The sequence below is a fragment of the Notolepis coatsorum genome (genome assembly GCF_963971535.1).
Source record: "Notolepis coatsorum genome assembly, chromosome: 16".
NCBI classification, from domain to species: domain Eukaryota; kingdom Metazoa; phylum Chordata; class Actinopteri; order Aulopiformes; family Paralepididae; genus Notolepis; species Notolepis coatsorum.
In genome coordinates, this window is record NC_140180.1 from 4,382,591 (window position 1) to 4,403,957 (window position 21,367).

The 21,367-nt window shown below is 42.9% G+C and overlaps 1 protein-coding gene across 1 annotated transcript in view; it reads left to right on the forward strand.

The window, feature by feature from the left end:
• Positions 1–21,367, forward strand: part of LOC311242432 (protocadherin beta-16-like) — a gene marked incomplete at its 3' end in the record, with an annotated part of 41,906 nt that overhangs the window by 8,824 nt on the left and 11,715 nt on the right. The window contains exon 3 of the mRNA XM_084331395.1: positions 12,659–12,726. Coding sequence (XP_084187521.1) covers positions 12,659–12,726 — 68 coding nt within the window. The remainder of the gene's footprint in view (positions 1–12,658; positions 12,727–21,367) is intronic.

Consider the following 21,367-nt stretch of genomic DNA (forward strand, 5'->3'; position numbering starts at 1 on the left):
GGTTATTATCATCAGGTGGCGACAGTGGCTCGGGAGGTAGGGCAGCCGTCTGGTAATCCGGAGATTCCCGGTTCGATTCCCGCTGCTCCCGGGCAGCGTGTCGAAGTGTCCTTGAGCAAGACACTTAACCCCTAACTGCTCCTGATGAGCAGGTTGGCACCTTGCACGGTTGCCTCCACCGTCGGTGTGTGAATGTGTGAGTGGATGGATCAAATGTGAGGAACAAATTGTAAACCGCTTTTGGATAAAAGCTGCTATATAAATACACCATTTACTATATATTACTAGGTATTAACAACAATAATAACCAGAACAAAATGGACCGCTTCGTGGTGTTAATACAGGCTCTCATTGAGCTTCTTGGCTGACAATCTGCTTCTTTTGAGTGTGCGTTCAGTGAGCTACACCATCCTGCTTAGTGGGGTGTGGTGTTTAACACGATTGAGTCAGTGGTGTTTGTGCAAAAGAAACCTGCAAAGAAAGCCCATGCAGAGTGACTCCATGACGGCATGAAAACGGGTTAACAACAACTAACTACCTTCGTCTTCAGCAACACTTAGCTGTAGCTTCACACAAACAGTTCCACCCGCTCGCAACTGGTAGCTGCCCAGTACAACCAGTCTGACACCGCTGACCACTGACCAGCTGCAGGGGAGGAGTTGGAGGGTTTAACCCTTTCACTACCACACTACCAAAGGGTTAACCCTTTCGCAACCACACTACCAAAGGGTTAACCCTCATTACACAGTATGAATGCTATGACCTCTGACCTCTGATGCATTACACCGTATGAATGCTATGACCTCTGACCTCTGATGCATTACACCGTATGAACGCTATGACCTATGACCTCTGATGCATTACACCGTATGAACGCTATGACCTATGACCTCTGATGCATTACACCGTATGAACGCTATGACCTATGACCTCTGATGCATTACACCGTATGAATGCTATGAGTTTCAAGTTCAAGTTTCTTTAATAGTTGTCATACAGAAGTACAGAATACTTTTATACAAAATGCTTCTTACTGTTACGCTCCAGAGACTGTGCAAGACAAGATAAGTATGAAATAAAATAACATAGTATAGCATGTAAATTAGAAGTAAAAAAATGAGGTCACAGTGTTCAATATAGACATATGTACAATGTTCGATGACCTATGATATCTGATACATTACACAATATGCACGTCTGTTTCAAGTAGGGATGCTCGATATTGGCTTTTTTACCGATACCGATATACCGATATTGTCCAACTCTTAATTTCCGATACCGATATCAACCGATACCGATATATGCAGGGTTTCCCCCCCCCCCAAAAAACTTAATAATTTCAGGTAATTAACATTACATATCTCTTGTTGTGGAATTAACACAACATTATGCATACTTTTGACAATAAATAAAATCAGAATTTGTTCTTACTTGCTTGCCTGGGTAAATAAAGGTTATAGAAATGTTAAAAAATAAATAAATAAATATATATATTTTTTTTTGAAAACTGATACCGATATTTTTCGATATCACATTTTAATGCCGATATCGGCCGATAATATCGGACATCTCTAGTTTCAAGCCCTTGCAGGCCCACGTTGCTGCATTAACCGCACACACACAGTACAGCCAGAGTGGGCAGGTGTGCAGACATTCAGGTGTAATGTACTGTATGTGTGTTTTCTCAGCCACATAACGAGTCTAGAAATAGGGCATCCCTGTTCCCGCCAGGTGACCTTCTTCATGCCAGGCTCACTGCCTCTGTAAAGCAGCCACTTGTAATGTATTCACATGATGCCCCCCCGCTGGCATTAAACCTCTGTAGCACCTGCTGCTGCCAAGCTGCTGTCACCCGTTCGGTCCGACAGGTTGGCAGCGCGGCGTGAGACTCCAGCCTCCGCGGCCTGCAGTATATATTTCATTTCATTTCAACCTTTATTTAACCCTTTCACAGCGACAATATGGAAGGTTAACCCTTTCACAGCCACACGACAACGGGGTAAACCCTTTCGGATATGCCCTCCCCAGCCATATCCGTGATGCAAACACCCTGACATCTTTTAAATCAGCCCTCAAAACTCACCTTTTCAATCTTGCTTTTGACCTCTAATTCTGTCGGTTTTATTTGATTTTGTCATGTATTATTTTTGTTCTGTTTTTGTTCTGTTTTTTGTTTTGCCATAGTTTGTCTCTCCTGCCCATGTAAAGCGTCTTTGAGCACCTGGAAAAGCGCTATATAAGATAGATGTATTATTATTATTACTACCACACTACAGAAGGTTAACCCTTTAATATCACACCGTCTGTCTGTAGTGTGATATTAAAGGGTTAACATTCTGTAGTGTGGTATAGTGAAAGGGTTAAAATCGTGAGCTTCTGAGGTTTCCCCTCATTTACAGAAACGTCGATTGTACAAAATGTAAACAGTACATATAATACAAGCAATAGTCACGGAAGATTAAACACCAGAGTAAAAATAAAAAACTTTTAAAATAACTTTAAAAGATCAGCTAAAACAGTTAGAGGTGGTAGTCATGGTCTGAAATCATACGTTTTTAAACACACCGAGGGAAGGGAGAACGTCCAATTTCAGAGAGAGTTGAAGGACATTCCATGAGTTAGAGGCATCAAAGGGAAAAGATGAGAACAAACTTGAGGGGCAAACTAAGAACCATCCAGTCGTTCGATCGAGTTGAATAGGTTCCAATATTCCAATATCAATGCACTGACTGAGTCCACATCGCATCTCTAGAGTCACTGATAATACTGACTTAATAACACGACGCGACAGAATCATCTAAACGTTATTAATGGATTAATACTGTATGTTGTACAAAACCCTTTGTAGTTAGGGCACCTTGTGTTTACTGCACCTTGTGTATACTGTTTACTTTGATTCTCACTCATAGTATATAATTCAGATTCTAATTCTTTATTGCCTATATATTTATTGTAACGTACAAAAGACCCTCATCTACACCGTTGTTTACACTGTTTATTTTTCAAATATTTTATATTCAGAGTTAATTAGATTGTTTACACAGTTTATTTTCCCTCATTATTTTATATTTCAAGGGGACCAATGAAGGATTATCTTATCTCATCTCATCTTATAACACAGTGGAGTCACTGGATAGACGGTAGTCCTGCACCGACTTTAAATGTACGAACATCTGCCTTTTTGTTGGTCGTTTGTTGTAGAGTAGCTCCGGCTCTGCCTGGTGACCAGTGTTGTCTCTGTGTGCGCGAGGCAGGTCGCAGCAGCAGAGTGAGCTTCACTGTGGACCCTGGAGCAGATCTAGCGCTGCCTGCCACACCCCCCTCTGTGCTGCAGAGGCCTGGGCCCCTCCTCGTGTGACGTCACTGAGCGGGGAGAGAGGGAGAGCGGGAGCAGGCCTGCAGCATGGGGGTTGGGTTATTTGAGTCTGCCTTTCTCTGCACCTCTAGCAAACATTTGTAATATCAAAAGCTGCACCCACAGCATTCTTGACGAAGGCCTTTTTATTCCTCTGTCAATGTCCGTTAACGGGAATACCTGAGTTGAGAACATAATGTTGTCAGCACTATGGCAACAAGGTCTCAGAAAGCTTAAATAAAGTACTAATCGACCACAGGAAAGAAGGTACATAATGTATGTTATGTTATAGACATAAGTCATATATTTAAATATTGTACAAGTGATACAGTATATAATTCCGTTTTGTATCGGCAAAAGTCCAAAAGTGGCGAGTGCTCTCACCACTAGACTAAGACACCCACCCACCCTGATACAAACACAGCTCTCACCACTAGACTAAGACACCCACCCTGATACAAACACAGCTCTCACCACTAGACTAAGACACCCACCCAGATACAAACACAGCTCTCACCACTAGACTAAGACACCAACCCTGATACAAACACAGCTCTCACCACTAGACTAAGACACCCACCCTGATACAAACACAGCTCTCACCACTAGACTGAGACACCCACCCTGATACAAACACAGCTCTCACCACTAGACTAAGACACCCACACTGATACAAACACAGCTCTCACCACTAGACTAAGACACCCACCCTGATACAAACACAGCTCTCACCACTAGACTAAGACACCCACCCTGATACAAACACAGCTCTCACCACTAGACTAAGACACCCACCCTGATACAAACACAGCTCTCACCACTAGACTAAGACACCCACCCAGATACAAACACAGCTCTCACCACTAGACTAAGACACCCACCCACCCTGATACAAACACAGCTCTCACCACTAGACTAAGACACCCACCCTGATACAAACACAGCTCTCACCACTAGACTAAGACACCCACCCACCCTGATACAAACACAGCTCTCACCACTAGACTAAGACACCCACCCTGATACAAACACAGCTCTCACCACTAGACTAAGACACCCACCCACCCTGATACAAACACAGCTCTCACCACTAGACTAAGACACCCACCCTGATACAAACACAGCTCTCACTACTAGACTAAGACACCCACCCTGATACAAACACAGCTCTCACCACTAGATTAAGACACCCACCCACCCTGATACAAACACAGCTCTCACCACTAGGTCGCTTTCACATATAGTTTTGGTGGACTCGTGCGGTTCTGGGGGTGAAGTTGCAACATTGTTGCATTCTTCATTTGGTTCGCCTGCGTTCACATAGAAATCTGTGAGGCGGACCGAGACCTTCTGAACAATGTCACACGGTCGAAAAGGGCGCTTGTCTATTGGACAGTGGAAATGTGTGTGTGGCTGCGAGCCCATGTGTGTGTGCGCACGCGCGCGTGTGTGTGTGTCTGTGTGTGGACTGTCTGCGAGCCCTCCAGATCAGCGGAGCGGAGGCGCCTCGGTAATAATAATAAGCCGCGTTTTTTCTTCCTTCTTCCCAAGATGCACAGTTAGATATATAGATAGATAGATAGATAGATAGATAGATAGATAGATAGATAGATAGATAGATAGATAGATAGATAGATAGATAGATAGATAGATAGATAGAGAGATTAGATGCAGTGTGCTTGTTTTGCAGTGAGTGCTGCGAGCAGTGGTAATAATAATCACTTCCTATATTTGGTTCGCGTTTGGTTCGATGAAGCCGAACCGAGACCTACGTTTTCAGGCGGACCAGAGTTCGCCTGTTTGGTCCGCGAACCGAGTTCGACACGCATTCACACAAACCCGAAAAACCGGACTATCAAATTCTGGTCCGAAAGTCCGGACCAAACAGCCCCTGTGTGAAAGCGACCTAAGACACCCACCCTGATACAAACACACCTCTCACTACTAGACTAAGACACCCACCCTGATACAAACACAGCTCTCACCACTAGACTAAGACACCCATCCTGATACAAACACAGCTCTCACCACTATACTAAGACACCCACCATGATACAAACACAGCTCTCACCACTAGACTAAGAGACACCCACCCTGATACAAACACAGCTCTCACCTCTAGACTAAGACACCCACCCTGATACAAACACAGCTCTCACCACTAGACTAAGACACCCACCCTGATACAAACACAGCTCTCACCACTATACTAAGACACCCACCATGATACAAACACAGCTCTCACCACTAGACTAAGAGACACCCACCCTGATACAAACACAGCTTTCACCTCTAGACTAAGACACCCACCCTGATACAAACACAGCTCTCACCACTAGACTAAGACACCCACCCACCCAGATACAAACACAGCTCTCACCACTAGACTAAGACACCCACCCACCCTGATACAAACACAGCTCTCACCACTAGACTAAGACACCCACCCTGATACAAACACAGCTCTCACCACTAGACTAAGACACCCACCCTGATACAAACACAGCTCTCACCACTAGACTAAGACACCCACCCTGATACAAACACAGCTCTCACCACTAGACTAAGACACCCACCCTGATACAAACACAGCTCTCACCACTAGACTAAGACACCCACCCACCCCGATACAAACACAGCAATACTATGATAATGGTTTGTTTGAACGTTTAACGATTATGGTTAAGATATAAAGTTAGGGTTATGGTTAAGGTTAGTTTAAAGTAACAGTGTGGTTAAGGTTAGGGTTATGGTTGAAAAATGTTAAAACATGTATGTAATATATTACTTATTCGTAATGCGTAATACATTTTCCTAAGATTTGTTAATATATTACTTATGCCTATAACATAACGTACAATATTTTACTCAGTACTTTATTTACATATTTTAAGTGAGATCAGGCTGACTATGACTAACGTGTTGTTTTTATCAAGGGCTCCTGTAACCAGGGTAAGTATGGACAGGATGGTTACATCATGTACTGTATATATATGTGTGTGTTTTGCTAAATCCATGTCTAAAGATGTTTCTTACCCCTTCCCTTCACAGCATGTCGTGCAGTTTGCTATACATGCAATGAAGGCTACTCTCTCACACTGTACACAACCTTAGTCTGTAGATGTCTTTCACCCTCCTGCGTAGATTAATGATAGTATCTTTTCTTATCCCAACATTTTACTCATGATCCTTTCAACTGAATAGATCCAAACGAGCATCAGCTCATTAAAGATCCCTTATCCACACACACACGCACACGCACACGCACGCACGCACGCACGCACGCACGCACGCACGCACGCACACACACACACACACACACACACACACACACACACACACACACACACACACACACACACACACACACACACACACACACACACACACACACACACACACACACACACACACACACACACACACACACACACACACACACACACACACACACACACACACACACACGCACGCACACACACACACGATTCCTCTCCATGCTTGTACTGACCTGACTATTGAATTCCTTGTTTCTTTTCTCCTTCCTCAAGTATCCTAAATGAGGGAGATCCGGTCTGCAGCTGGAGGTATGCAGGAGTCTGACTCCCGGATCCACCGGATCCCCTTTTCTCAATCTCCTTAAAACTATTGAGTGTGTGATCTGTTCTCCTGTGTACGTCTGCTTTTCTGTTATTCTCTTTTTGTCCTGTTTTTCCTTCCTCTCGGGAGAAGGATCTTATTATCATTATTATTATTGTTATTACAAAAGGTTTGCTCGACTGACCACACCTACTGTTTACCCCGATGATCTCCTGTGTCGTTAACCCCTTGGTGCCCACATCCTGATGACACGCTCGCATCACAGACATCGCCTTCCATTTCCGTTCCTTAAGCGAAGGCGTCCGATCTGTCCGTGGGTATCATGAATAACACGGAGTGGTCATCATTAATAACACGGAGTGGTCATCATTAATAACACGGAGTGGTCATCATTAATAACACGGAGTGGTTATCATTAATAACACGGAGTGGTTATCATTAATAACACGGAGTGGTCATCATTAATAACACGGAGTGGTCGTCAAACAGAGCATCTGCGTGAGTGTTTCTGTAAGTCGACACACAGACAGACAGGGTCGTCTACCGGCTCGTTCTAAAGGCCTTGACTAACCCCGCCGCCGCACACAGGCCGTAATAATCAGAGCGGTGCTGCTGATGATAACAAGTCTGTGGTCTGTTTGACAGAGGATCAAGCTACAGTGGTAATCCAGTGTTGAGGGGTATAAGGTACGCATTCTGCACTGACTGCCTTTGTCTAGGAAACACTTGACTGCAGCCAGTCCCAGCCACACACCTGACCCCTGACCCCCAGCCACACACCTGACCCCTGACCCCCTGTCACACACCTGACCCCTGACCCCCAGTCACACACCTGACCCCCAGCCACACACCTGACCCCTGGGGTCTCACACACCGGCCATAGAAAACATGTTATTGATTAATCACAGCTATTATAGCCCCTCACTGATGCACCTTGCTGTGATGTCACTTCCTGGCCCCACGATGATTCCTTCACAATGTGGGGTTTGATATAACACATAATGTGTGTGAGGAATGTGTTGATGGATCTGGGTTGTTGTTGACACCATGTGCGACGCGGTCTCGTCAGAAAATGTAAATAAAGTCTCGATCACAGGAGAAATGGTACATAATGTACGTTATGTTATAGCCATAATGTAATATAGACGCAGCGATACTATGATGAACCATAGTATGAGAACCATCATCATAGTATCGCTGTGTGTGTATCAGGGTGGGTGGCTTGGTCTAGTGGTGAGCGCACCCGCCCCCCCACCACCACCACAAGTATTGTTAGTTCAACTAAACCTAAATGCATTACATATACAATACCTAAATAATATGTATGGCTATAACTTAACCTACATTATGTACCAAAGATAAGTACTTTATTTACATATTTTAAGCGAGACCGGGCAGCACTATGCTCTCAAACAAAGGCTCCTGTGCATGTGAAAATAACGTGTGTTCATCCCCTCTGTAGTCCCATCACTAATACAGATAAGACCCGTACTGTATATACAGTATATCCCCAGTGTCTGTTTGTAGGACTGGACTGTGCCGTTCTTCAGTGCGACTGGACTGAGAATTGTGATCGGAGGATCGAGTGTTAAAAAAACGTTTTGGCTGAGTTTCACAGGGTGAATCTGTGACTTCCTGCTCGCTGCCGTGTGATTTTTGGGACCTTAATTCCTTGCGCAGGGGGGGGGAGACGCAAAGTGAAATCACCCAGTTGCTTAGCAACCACCCTCCCTCTCACACATCATCATCCCCGGAGCATGGTGTTCATGGTAGACTCACACACCCCACCAAAACACATCCGAGGTACCCGCCCCTCCCCCACCCGCTCTGTCTGTTCTTGCCTTGATGCCCCCCCCCCCCGTCTGAGTGACAGACAGACCTCGGCTGCATGAGTCATGTCTGGCCAATCACAAGGCTTTAAGTGCTCTGGGTCCCCTCCCACGTTTGTCTAATTCTCCTTTCTCATTGGCAGACGACCAGCAGCAGCGGCAGTTCCACATGAAAGGCACCTCACCCCCTACTGTCCTCCGGAGTGACGGCAGGAGGTTCGACAAGAGGAGAAGACCCCCCCCCCCCCCCCCCCCCCCTCTCACTATCCCCCAGTCCCCTCGCTCATAACGTGTGACTGCCATGTCCAAGGAGGACCAATAAGACACTCTGGTGGTGATTCCCTGCCCGCCCCCCTACTACTCTTCTTACCTCATGCCAGTCTTTCTATAAGCACACGCCGAGCCAATCAACGTGGCATCTCTGTCCATCCAACATGCATGACGAGACTCTGCATGGCAACGGCCCCCGCCACACCGAAAAAAAGAGGAGAAACTAACTACAGAGGCTCGAGAGACAGGACTGTACCAAGAAACACATCGATGGACATCCGAAGACGCCACAACGTGAACCAACGGAGACGGACGTAGGAATGTGTTGAAATGCCTTTTTTTTTTTTTTTTATCCACTTTTTCTCCCATTTTCTATATTTTCTCCCGTCCCAATTTCGTATCATCCAATTCAACCCTCCCCTGTCACGGACGCTGTTTCTTGCCTCCCACAAGCCGGCTGCAATGTGGACTAAGTCATACATAGCACAAGTCCCCTCCGGTACTTGAGGTAACAGCAGTCGCATCTTTTCACCTGCGCAGCTCGATCTCTCAGTGGCGAGGAGTAACGCGTGGGAGGCTCACGCTGCCCCCGACACTTCCTGATTCTGCTGCGCAGGCGCACCAACCGACCTGTAGGAGTCGCTGTCCACAACGCCCGATCCCCAACCATCAGTTTCCCACCCCCTAATACGGCCAATGTGTATTAGTACGGACGACCAGTTGAAATGCCTTTTTTTAAAAGAGGCCCATATCCCCTCTCCAAAAAGATAAAAGCTAATCTTGGATGTTCCATTTTTTTTTTTTTTTACCCTCTATACTCTGTCTTGCTCTCTAACCGAGCGGTGAAATGTACAAACAATGAAACGTAAAAGTGAAACAGCACAAGAATCAACAAGAAATGTCTGACGAGCATCGCCGGAAGATGTGAAAGTAAAGTACAGGCGTGAAGGGAATCAGTGTTGTGTAACCGTGGTAGCCGTTAGTAGATTTATTATTGTTGCGCTTGACCTTGTGCTCATTGTGTACCGCAGGCCTATCCATGTGTGCGAGAGACTGTAAATACAATACGTTCCATTCATCAATTTACCAGACGACGAAGAGGGAGGCCTTCTCTCCCCTTACTGTACCTTCAAACCTTTAACCTGCCTTTCACTATAGTTTTTATTTTTTTTTGTTGCATGGAGTATTCAAAGTGCTTCGCTGGTTAGTGCTAAGTAATACATGACGTTTTGAGTGATCCATGGTCTCTACCTACTACTGTAGGCCTCACTGGTATGTGAAGAATAATTATAGGGAATAGACCACTGCACTTCCGCGTTACATGGAGCCCATGGGAGAGCGCGGGGGGGATAAAATGAATGAATATTGATTACAGCCTTGACATTAAGTGGTTGTAGCTACGGCTGTGGGGGTGCTGGAGACATGATCCAATAGACTTTTTTATTATACGCCCGAGTCTCCTGAACACGGCGAGACTAACCCCAAGTCGATTGGCACACATTCCCGGGCCGAGCTATAGTCGCTTTTTTCCGCACCTACTCCCCAAACTCTGCATGCGCAGATTGACCAGGGGGTCTATTGGATATAAAAAAAAATAAAAAGTCTATTGGATCATGTCTCCAGCAAGCACCCCAAAGCCGTAGCTACACAACCACTTGCGACAAGGCTCTAGTCAACATTCCGTCTTTTTATCCCTGCGCTCTCTCCCATGAGCTGAAAGTACCAGAAGTGTTGCGGACAGTGGCGGACTCAGGCTGTTTGAAGGGCAGGGGCGAAAAAAATAAAAAAGGGCACTTAAGCGCGCGTTTTTCAACCGTGGGGCCACCAATAGGGCACATCCTCTAATTTCTTTCACTCAAAAGGGCACTTAAGCGCGCGTTTTTCAACCGTGGGGGCACCAATAGGGCACATCCTCTAATTTTTTTCAGTCAAAAGGGCACTTAACGCGCGTTTTTCAACCATGGGGGCACCCCCCCTGAGTCCGCCAGTGGTTGCGGAGGTCTATTGCATTTCGATGGGTTAAGAATGATAAGACTTGTAGGTAAAGCGTCACCTCTAAATACTAGTGTGGCATCACGAACGCCGTCGGCCCTCAGCAGGAGTGGGCTGTTCTTTAAGCGACCTTTTCCCGGCTTACAGGCACAAGGTTTGGTGGGCAGTACAGCCACAGACGGACGCCGTTCAGCCCAGAAATCTAAAGCCTGCGTTCTATATATGTGAATGTTTTGAATCTTTTGACACTACTCAAGTTCAGGTTTAGTTTTATTTGTCACATAATAAGGTACATGTACATTACAGTGAACTGCTTGGTTCTGTACGAGCCCCCTGAGATTGTGCTTCATACAGTAAAAAGGTCAAAAGAATAAAGACCAAACCCTATACAGATGATACAATATACAACTAAAGTACAAACTAAACGACAGAATGAAGTACAAAATGCTAAAAAAAATAATAATTTGATAACACCACTGCTAGCAGACATACGTTACTTTGCCAAATTGAACATGCTACAGTAGCTTAATCGGTTAAAATTAGCACAAGTAATCACTTGCGAATATTTGTGTCTGGATTGACTTGTGTTTCCTTACGCCAGTGTTATATACAGTACGACAGGATACTTTTGCGTTTTTTTTTTATATACCGAACCATTGATGTGAATATCAAAGTGTTCTGAGACAGTGTAACAACATTGAAAACTCAGAATCGAACACAAGTGTCAAACTAATGAAATATTCAAGGCCTTATGTTTGTTCTAATACTGGAAAGTTGTAACTGTGGTTGCTGTGAACAACTGCCGTGCTTACCGACAAGGTATTAGCAATCATGGTGTCTTTCTTTCCTGTTTCAAGCCAACGCTTTACAACAACAACGGTGGAACCGCCGTGCAATGAAATTCACGGCCAAGTGTGTGTGTGTGATACGGCATACCGTGTGGGAATCGTGTAGGCCTGGCCTAAATGTAGATAATGAATTCCCACTTCATCCATTATGAAGTTGTATTGTGTTTAAGGCACGCATATAAGTGCTTTTTTTGTACAGTCATTTTTGATGGTGCGATATGTAGTAACTCCTACTTAATGTGAGCATATTGTATGTTATTGGTGATCTGTTCATCCTAACGGAAGTATAACAACATTACACTTATTGACAAGGCACTGTGTTCTGAGTCTTTTCCTTTCAATTGTGGGGCGGGTCGTGTTTATCGACCCGGTGGTCTTTGTGGAGCAAGTCTGGTACCTTAACCCTTTCACTGCCACACGACAAATGGTTAACCCTTTCACTGCAACACTACAGAAGGTTAACCCGTTCACTGCCACACGACAAATGGTTAACCCTTTCATTGCAACACTACAGAAGGTTAACCCTTTCACTACCACACTACAGACGGTTAACCTTCTGTAGTGTGGCAGTGAAAGAGTTAACCTTCTGTAGTGTGGTAGTGAAAGGTTAACCTTCTGTAGTGTGGTAGTGAAAGGGTTAACCTTCTGTAGTGTGGGTAGTGAAAGGGTTAAAGGTAGAATATGTAATGCCGTCAAAACAGCGACTTCAAAAGAGCCCCTCTTGGTACTTTGTTTACATTTCTTTGTTTTGGTTCGACGTGCAGGTTGAATTTGAGCGGGTCGTGTACGAGAGGGGGTTGTTGCCACCGCTGGTCGCCCTTCAGGCTCAGAGGTGTGACAAGCGATACAAAAACCTCTGCTATACCCACTCAAATCCAACCTGCACATCACCACCAAAACAAGGAAATGTAAACAAAGTACCAAGAGGGGCTCTTTTGCCTCTGTTTGATGGCATTACATATTCTACCTTTAAAATGCAGGGGCACCAATTTTGTCAGATGTCCGTCACGCAAAAGGCCTTCGAAATTAGTATTACAGGTTTTTTTTCTTTTAAAGGATATTCCCAGGGGAGCATATACCCCTGGAGCCATTTCTGCCCCCTGGGGGGAGGGAGGGGGCATAGCACTTTTCTGCCCCCAGGCCCCCTAGTGGCTAAATAAAGCCATGACCACCATACACTACTGCTGACCAGAGAAAAAAAGTTTGTCCCTACTTCATAATTTGTTAATGTGACATGTTTGAATAGGTACTAATGTCTAGACCCTATCACCCCAAAATAACTGGAGGTGGGTCGGACCTTGTTGGCTAGACTGTAACTGCTCATAATATATACTGTCATCATCTGTGGTAGAAGAAGTACACAGTTCCTTAGAAATACATAAAATAGTACTCTGGTACTATTAAGTAAGCCCTACTTAAGTAAAAGTAAGTATGTAAGGTACATATTGCAAATTACATTCTTGTATTTCAGTGCTTGGGAACATGTGCTAAATTGGTAGGTGGTCCAGTTACACTGGCTCTGATTAAGTCCTCTTGAAGTTGGCTCATTTAAAACGTGAAAGTACATCGTCTACTTCATCTACTTATGCCATACCCCCCCCCCCCCCCAAAGTAACTAATAACTAATGAGTTTGGATACATGTAGTGGAGTAAAATTACCCTACAAAGTTGCAAAAAAATTTAATACTCAAGTAAAGTACAAGTACCTATAAATGCAACCATTTAAGTACCTCAAGATTTTACTTAAGTACAGTACTTGAGAATAAATACTTTACTTTCCACCTCTGAATATAATGTAAAATAAATATAATATAAATGTTTTTTTTTATAAACACATAGTCACGGGTTTGAACTTTTTAACTCTGCCATCAGCCTCCACTGAAATAATAACAGTGGTTAGGGTTAGTGGTTATATTTGTATGTTTATGTTTACTCAGTTTATTTGATCAGGGACAGTGCATATCAATCAACAGTTTATACACTTATAAATGAATACAAATTAAAACTTGTAAATATGACAATATTAGCAGGGTTGCTAGTTTTCAGTTGTATAAATAGGCCTTTCTGGCAAATAAAAGCACCTGTCAGTGATACAGTGAACAGATTTCTCTGTTAAATGGTACCCCAATTTAAATTATTGGGTCATAAAGTAGGCCTAGGCTAAGCTATAGTGTAATGTCGAATGCACATGGTTTATGATGAATTGAAAATGGGGGACCCTGATGTCCGAAAGTCTTTCTCTGGTCTGCATCCCCTTAACAATTGTGTGTGTTGATTGAGCCATACTGTACTGTACCCATTCTGCAATCTGTTAAATAAAGTTTTCAATCAATCAATCAAACCAGTACGTTCACGCGCTACCTGCATCTAGAGAGAGAGGGGGGCGGGTCCGTCGTCATGGAAACAGACCCGACTGAAGGGAGGAGCTCGTGGTCGACGGAAAAGGTAAGACGGAAAAGGTAAGAAGTGAACCAACGTCAAACGATACCGATGATATTTCATGTAACTTAGACCAATATAAGATGAATTAACTGCAAATAATTGGAGGCTATATAACCACATTTCCCCCTCACTTGTGTTTTCATTGAGTTTTCAAAAAATATATAAACATAAAATGACTTGCTGCAAGTTCAACTTTAGTTACTAATTTAGAGAGTTAGAGAGATCTTCTCTCATCGCGACATCTTCAATTGTTCCCAAAATACATCACACAGGGCAGGTATTTGCGAGTTCATATCCCAAAATATGTTTAACAACTGCATTAACATTTCCCCAATATAGCCTTATCTTTATACAATTCTAGATACAATTCTAGAAAAGATGCGAGTGGTGGTTGGTCAGCCTCCCCACACAGCCTCCACCGTTGTTGTCGTTATGGTGTGGCTAACGGCTAACTAACTACATTAACGCGGAAGTAGGCTAATTAGGCTAAAATGGTAAAGCTGGTAGAACACAAAGTGTCCGAAAAGTCAGCACTACACTTTAATTACACTTTAGTTATTGGTGTAAACTTTGTATTCCTGATGAATTGAAAATGGGGGACCCTGATGTAAACAAACAAGACGTCAAAATATTTAGTCAGTATGAAAGTCAAATGTGATATGTTTACTGTGGGTTGTTTGTTTCTTTGTATATGGTATAAATGATTATTTTGTGTAAATTAGGTTGTACACCGACCATCAAGTAATACTTGTTTAGTTTTGGAATAAGGGGCAGGTAACTATAAGATTTATTCTTCTTCCTGCTCCTTTTGTCCATGGTATGGTATTTATGATTTTGTATGAACAACTTTATGATTGTATTGTTTCCATGTGGCAAATAAAAACTCTGAATCTGAATCTAATATAACAAAGCCTGACCGAAAGGATAGCCAACACAAAAGGAAATGAGAAAGCAGCTAACCCTGCGAGTTTCAAACTTAAATAGACTCACTCGGCTACCATAAGTACCATTAGGCACAGCTGCACTGAATCAGGTGCAATCAAGCCCACACACCTGCCCTACCACGAGGCAATTAACCACAGAGGCCAGTGATTGACAGCTGTCCCTCACAGAAAGACGAAATAGACAGCTGTCCCTCACGCGTGTTGCTTAATGACAGCGGAAGAGTGCAAGGGCGCTTCCGCATTCTTCGCCGCGCATGCGCATGATGTCCTTGCTTAGTTCAGACGCCCCATTCAACACGGTGAATCCCAAACTCGAAACTCCGTTAAGCTCCAGAGAGAGAGGCTGAAAACCGCCAGTTCTTGCCCGACGGATGGGAGCCGAATCGGGATCCGAGTTTTCTGATGAATAGCCCCAAAACATGGAGGTCGCGATTCGCGAACGGCGCCGGCTTCGCTGACCAGAGCTCTCTCAGATTCAAAATTGCAGCAGCCTGGAACATACATGTTTCGGAACCAATGTGTAACTAGACAGTTACAATATAACATTTATATTAATTAACCCAGTTAATGCCTTAAGAGAAAGAGTCTGGTGGTCAATTACTACGGAAATGTTGTGTCTTACTAATAATAACAAATTCCGCGGTCAATATAAGTCTCTGTGATACTTTCTGAATATGATTTGGGAATGGGCAGGGTTATATTAGAAGAAAGACAGTGTAAACAATATAATTAACTCTGAATATAATAATGACGAAAAATAAACAGGGTAGTGCACCTTGTTAAATAGACAGCTGTCCCTCACAGGAAGATGAAATAGACAGCTGTCCCTCACAGAAAGACGAAATAGACAGCTGTCCCTCACAGAAAGACGAAATAGACAGCTGTCCCTCTCAGAAAGACGAAATAGACAGCTGTCCCTCACAGAAAGATGAAATAGACAGCTGTCCCTCACAGAAAGACAAAAATAGACAGCTGTCCCTCATAGAAAGATGAAATAGACAGCTGTCCCTCACAGGAAGACGAAATAGACAGCTGTCCCTCACAGGAAGATGAAATAGACAGCTGTCCCTCACAGGAAGATGAAATAGACAGCTGTCCCTCACAGAAAGATGAAATAGACAGCTGTCCCTCACAGGAAGATGAAATAGACAGCTGTCCCTCACAGGAAGATGAAATAGACAGCTGTCCCTCACAGGAAGATGAAATAGACAGCTGTCCCTCACAGAAAGATGAAATAGACAGCTGTCCCTCACAGGAAGACGAAATAGACAGCTGTCCCACACAGGAAGATGAAATAGACAGCTGTCCCTCACAGGAAGATGAAATAGACAGCTGTCCCTCACAGAAAGATGAAATAGACAGCTGTCCATCATAGGAAGACGAAATATACAGCTGTCCCTCACAGGAAGATGAAATAGACAGCTGTCCCTCACAGAAAGACGAAATAGACAGCTGTCCCTCACAGAAAGACGAAATAGACAGCTGTCCCACACAGAAAGATGAAATAGACAGCTGTCCCTCACAGAAAGACGAAATAGACAGCTGTCCCTCACAGAAAGATGAAATAGACAGCTGTCCCTCACAGGAAGACGAAATAAAGCAAAAACCATGACAGTGTATGATCTGTACTTTTTATGCATATTTTATTAATAATGTTGTATTTTACTTTTAAAATGTTTACTTTCATCAATATACTAGGATGACGATGATAATGTTTATGTAACTACTAATGTGCTGCTGAGACTAAGGACCACAATGGAAATAGGTTTGTGACTTTGTTGTGCTATCGTTGATCATTTTAGGATGCATGACTTGTTGTAACTTAATGTACTGTATTTTAATAATTGTAAAATAAACTAAAGGCATTATAGAGACAGAATCAGATATCATCCTTTATGCTCTACTCAAGTCTACTGCAAGAGTCTCTCTCTCACACAGCGAGAGAGAGGGAGATATAATTAAATTTCACTTACTTCTAATACAATAACAAAGACACTCTTATCTCTGTGGCCAAGACACTCTCCCAGTGTCAGAGAGAAAGGGAAGTGATACAAATAGCCCAGCTGTCAGTTATGAAAGCACCGCCCCATAGGCAGGTCATTTTTCTGACATCAATAATTGGGGTATTCATAAACGCATTTACATTTGCAGTCTGAGCGACACAACGCTTGGTTTCTTCAGCTGCACCTAGCAGCTGTGCTCTCTGCAGTGTTGTACTGTAGTACTCGAGTCCTGGACTGATTTTTTCGTGACTTGATTTGGACTTGAGCACTGTTGGCATAAGATATCGATGGCTAGTGCATTTGTTTGGCTATTGTGTCACAAAGTAAATAAACGCCCTTCGAAATGGTGACCGCTGTGTCATTTATGTTTAATTTTTTTATTTGTACGTCAGCTCTTTGACTGTCAGAGTGGAGTGGACTCAACCTCGATGACTCGGACTCGGGTAATGTATGTAAGTAAGTAAGTAAGTAAGTAAGTAAGTAAGTAAGTAAGTAAGTAAGTAAGTAAGTAAGTAAGTAAGTAAGTAAGTAAGTAAGTAAGTAAGTAAGTAAGTAAGTAAGTAAGTAAGTAAGTAAGTAAGTAAGTAAGTAAGTAAGTAAGTAAGTAAGTAAGTAAGTAAGTAAGTAAGTAAGTAAGTAAGTAAGTAAGTAAGTAAGTAAGTAAGTAAGTAAGTAAGTAAGTAAGTAAGTAAGTAAGTAAGTAAGTAAGTAAGTAAGTAAGTAAGTAAGTAAGTAAGTAAGTAAGTAAGTAAGTAAGTAAGTAAGTAAGTAAGTAAGTAAGTAAGTAAGTAAGTAAGTAAGTAAGTAAGTAAGTAAGTAAGTAAGTAAGTAAGTAAGTAAGTAAGTAAGTAAGTAAGTAAGTAAGTAAGTAAGTAAGTAAGTAAAGTTTATTTATATAGCACTTTTCACAGAGAGAACTCACAAAGTGCTTTACATACAGCAGAAATAAAATATAAAAATAAAAAGCAAGAACCATTCAAGTGATAAGAGACATAACAAAAACACAATGCACAAAAAAAAGAGACATATTTTATACCTGGAGGAGAAGCTCAACCATTACCCAAAGGCCTGTTTAAACAGTAATGTTTTTAGTTTTATACCATTTTGAATACGAGTATAGTTTTGAAAGATTTCTAGTGATTCCAGAGAAATCCGCGAACACAGCCCTTTACTGGAATACACAAAACACGTTGTAATTTTTCTGCCTATTTATGAATAGTTTTTCAAATAAACGCTAGATTATCGATAGTATATGTGTACTTATGCACAGTAGAGAAGCGGGCTGAAAAATCGATTATCCATGACCTGGTCAGCGCTAAGGTCATATACACACATACACACATAGGGGACACGTTGTGTAATCAGAAAACATCTGATTACCCCAAGACTGGTAAAATAAAGTCCTTACCTCAGATGTTCTGCAAAAAGATGAATCCAATTCCTGATCGCCATTCCAAATATCGATCGCGTTTATTGATCCAACGTTAGACCTCGAAACAGATAATCCATGCTGCTTTCGGTTGCCTCAATGAATGCAATAGTCTCAGGTTACATGGCTCAGAAGTAAAATGTGGAATCTGGAGGGTTTTTTTCTCATGCATTTTCATTGACTCCAATCCAATGGGTGCAATACCATCCGGGAGACGATAGGGGGCGGTATTTGCCCTTTTCGAGATCAGAGCCAGTCCCAATGATAACGTGAGGCTGGATGGATGAAAAATGAATGGATATCGCTAATAAAAGAAATAACGATTAAACAACGAGATTTCTCATCATTGGCACTCAACGCATGGCGGCCAACAACGAGATATCTCGTTGCTGGCACCCAATGTGTTAATGTCTACTTAGCAGTTTAGCGGTTATTCGTTATACAAATAACATAAAAGAGTCCCTATTATCTGCTCGTGACCCAAACACCCGCAGCCCTAAGCAGTTTCACCTTGAAACTACACAGGTTCAAGCCCTGTTTGATGGTCAAAGGCAGGCAACTCATTCCACCCCTGTGCTCCTGTGTGAGCTAATGAGCACTGTCCCATCTTTGTTCTACACCTTGGAGGATAGCCAGCCTTCTCTGTCCTGACGTAAGGTCATCGTCTCCCTTTTAAGTCTTGATTCAAGACCAACATCTGGGCCTGAGTGGCTTAAGTGAACCGTGAACATCTGGGCCTGAGTGGCTTAAGTGAACCGTGAACATCCAAGCTGTTAGCATCTGTGTGTTTTCATAGTGACTGTTCTCTGCGTGATAACAACAAACAAACAAGTCAACAGGAACCTGCAGAATCTTGTAGTGTAGCATCTGTACATTATTGTTACGAAGAATCACTGAGCTAATAATCAAGGATGGGGGAGGGGCTGCAATTATTTGTATTATGAAAGAATAAACCAGATATAGGGGGGGGGGGGGGGGGGGGGCAGTGGCTCAGCGGTCATTCTCGGTTTGATTCCTGCTCCTCCCAGCAGTGTGTCTTAACCCCTAGCGGCTCCCCATGATCATGTTGGCTCCTTGCATGGTCGCCTCTGCCTTAGGTGAGTGAATGGGTGGAGGCCTAATCATTACTAGTCATCAAAGAGAAGCCGCCTATTCTCGGTCCTCGCTCCACAATGGTGGAACGAACTTCCCACCACAGTTAGGACAGACGAAACCCGATCAATCTTTCGCCGTCGACTAAACACGCACTTCTTCAATCAATATCTGAAATGATAAATACTAACATTCTTACTGTCTTATACTATCACGCACTCTTTCTATACTATACTAATATGTCTCTTTACTACTTTGCACTCATCACTGCAGCACCCACGTTTCAAAACTGTTTGATGAACATTGTTACTCAGTTGTAAGAGTTGTGCCCTTCCTGCTGACCTGTCGTACAGAACTTGTAAGTCGCTTTGGATAAAAGCGTTCAGCTAAATGACTAAATATAAAAATGTAATAGTCGGTCAATAGTTGTACTCCACCACTTCCCCAACCCAAGGTTTCTATGAGAGAGGCGGGAGAGGATTATTCCGGCCAGGTCCCTAAGAGCAGGTGACGGGACATCATTGAGCAGTGGGTTCAGACACATTTCATAGCGTACAAGAGGTCTATAGTATTATTAACATCAGGCTATTTATAGTACGATGACCTTGCACTCGCATGACTCCTGTGAGTCAAAGTGTCAAGAGGCAAGCGGTCAGCAGTGCCCCTCACGCTCGATATCAACCCAGAGCTGCAGCCAGAGAGTAGAGCCATATGGAATCCGCGATCATGGAATCGCGGACGGAATCGCGGAATTGAGCAATAAAAATGGAATCGACTATTAAAAAAAAAAAATGTATGTTGTGGGACTTGTACAGCACTTTGTTCAACTTTGTCAGTGCTGTAAAGTTTAAACCTTTTAAAATCTTAGACAAACAAAACACTTTGCTTTCATGATATTGTAAGACGTCATTTGAGGCTTTATAAAAGCAGCACAATGAACACAAATCTGTCAGTGCCGAGTCCGACCTCATCTTAAATAACAAACAGCATTGCTTGTTGTAGTTAACAAAGAGAGGCAGAGTTGATTTTGCAAAAATATATATATATTTTTTTTATAATCGCATTTTATTTTCATATTCGAATCCCATGCCCATCGAACGAAGCTTCGAAGTATTTAAGACAGCCCTATTAAATGGACTGTTATATCTTATTAAATTGTGGACATTTATTCATTCCCACTTATTAGACACTATTTCTGATGGTAAAATGAGCGTACAAAGCAAAATACAGAATTCTGAAATATTAAAATGGAAAAAACAGAATTTGGAAAAAAATTTAATGGAATTTGGAAAAAAATAAAAACGGATTTCATATGGCTCTACCAGAGAGCAGCTGTCTGAGTGACACATTAGGTGAGCGGACACAAAGGAAACAGTCATCATATCATATACAGTAATCAGATATTCAGATCGGTTGGATATAGGTTATTATTCCTTTCTCCTGTGCTGGTCCAGCTTGTAGAGATCAGGCTGGAAATGCGAGACTATAGGTGAACATTGATGACGTAGCCTTTTCCTTTGTCTCGGTAAACGGTGGTTATTTCCACTGCAAACGTTACCTGCA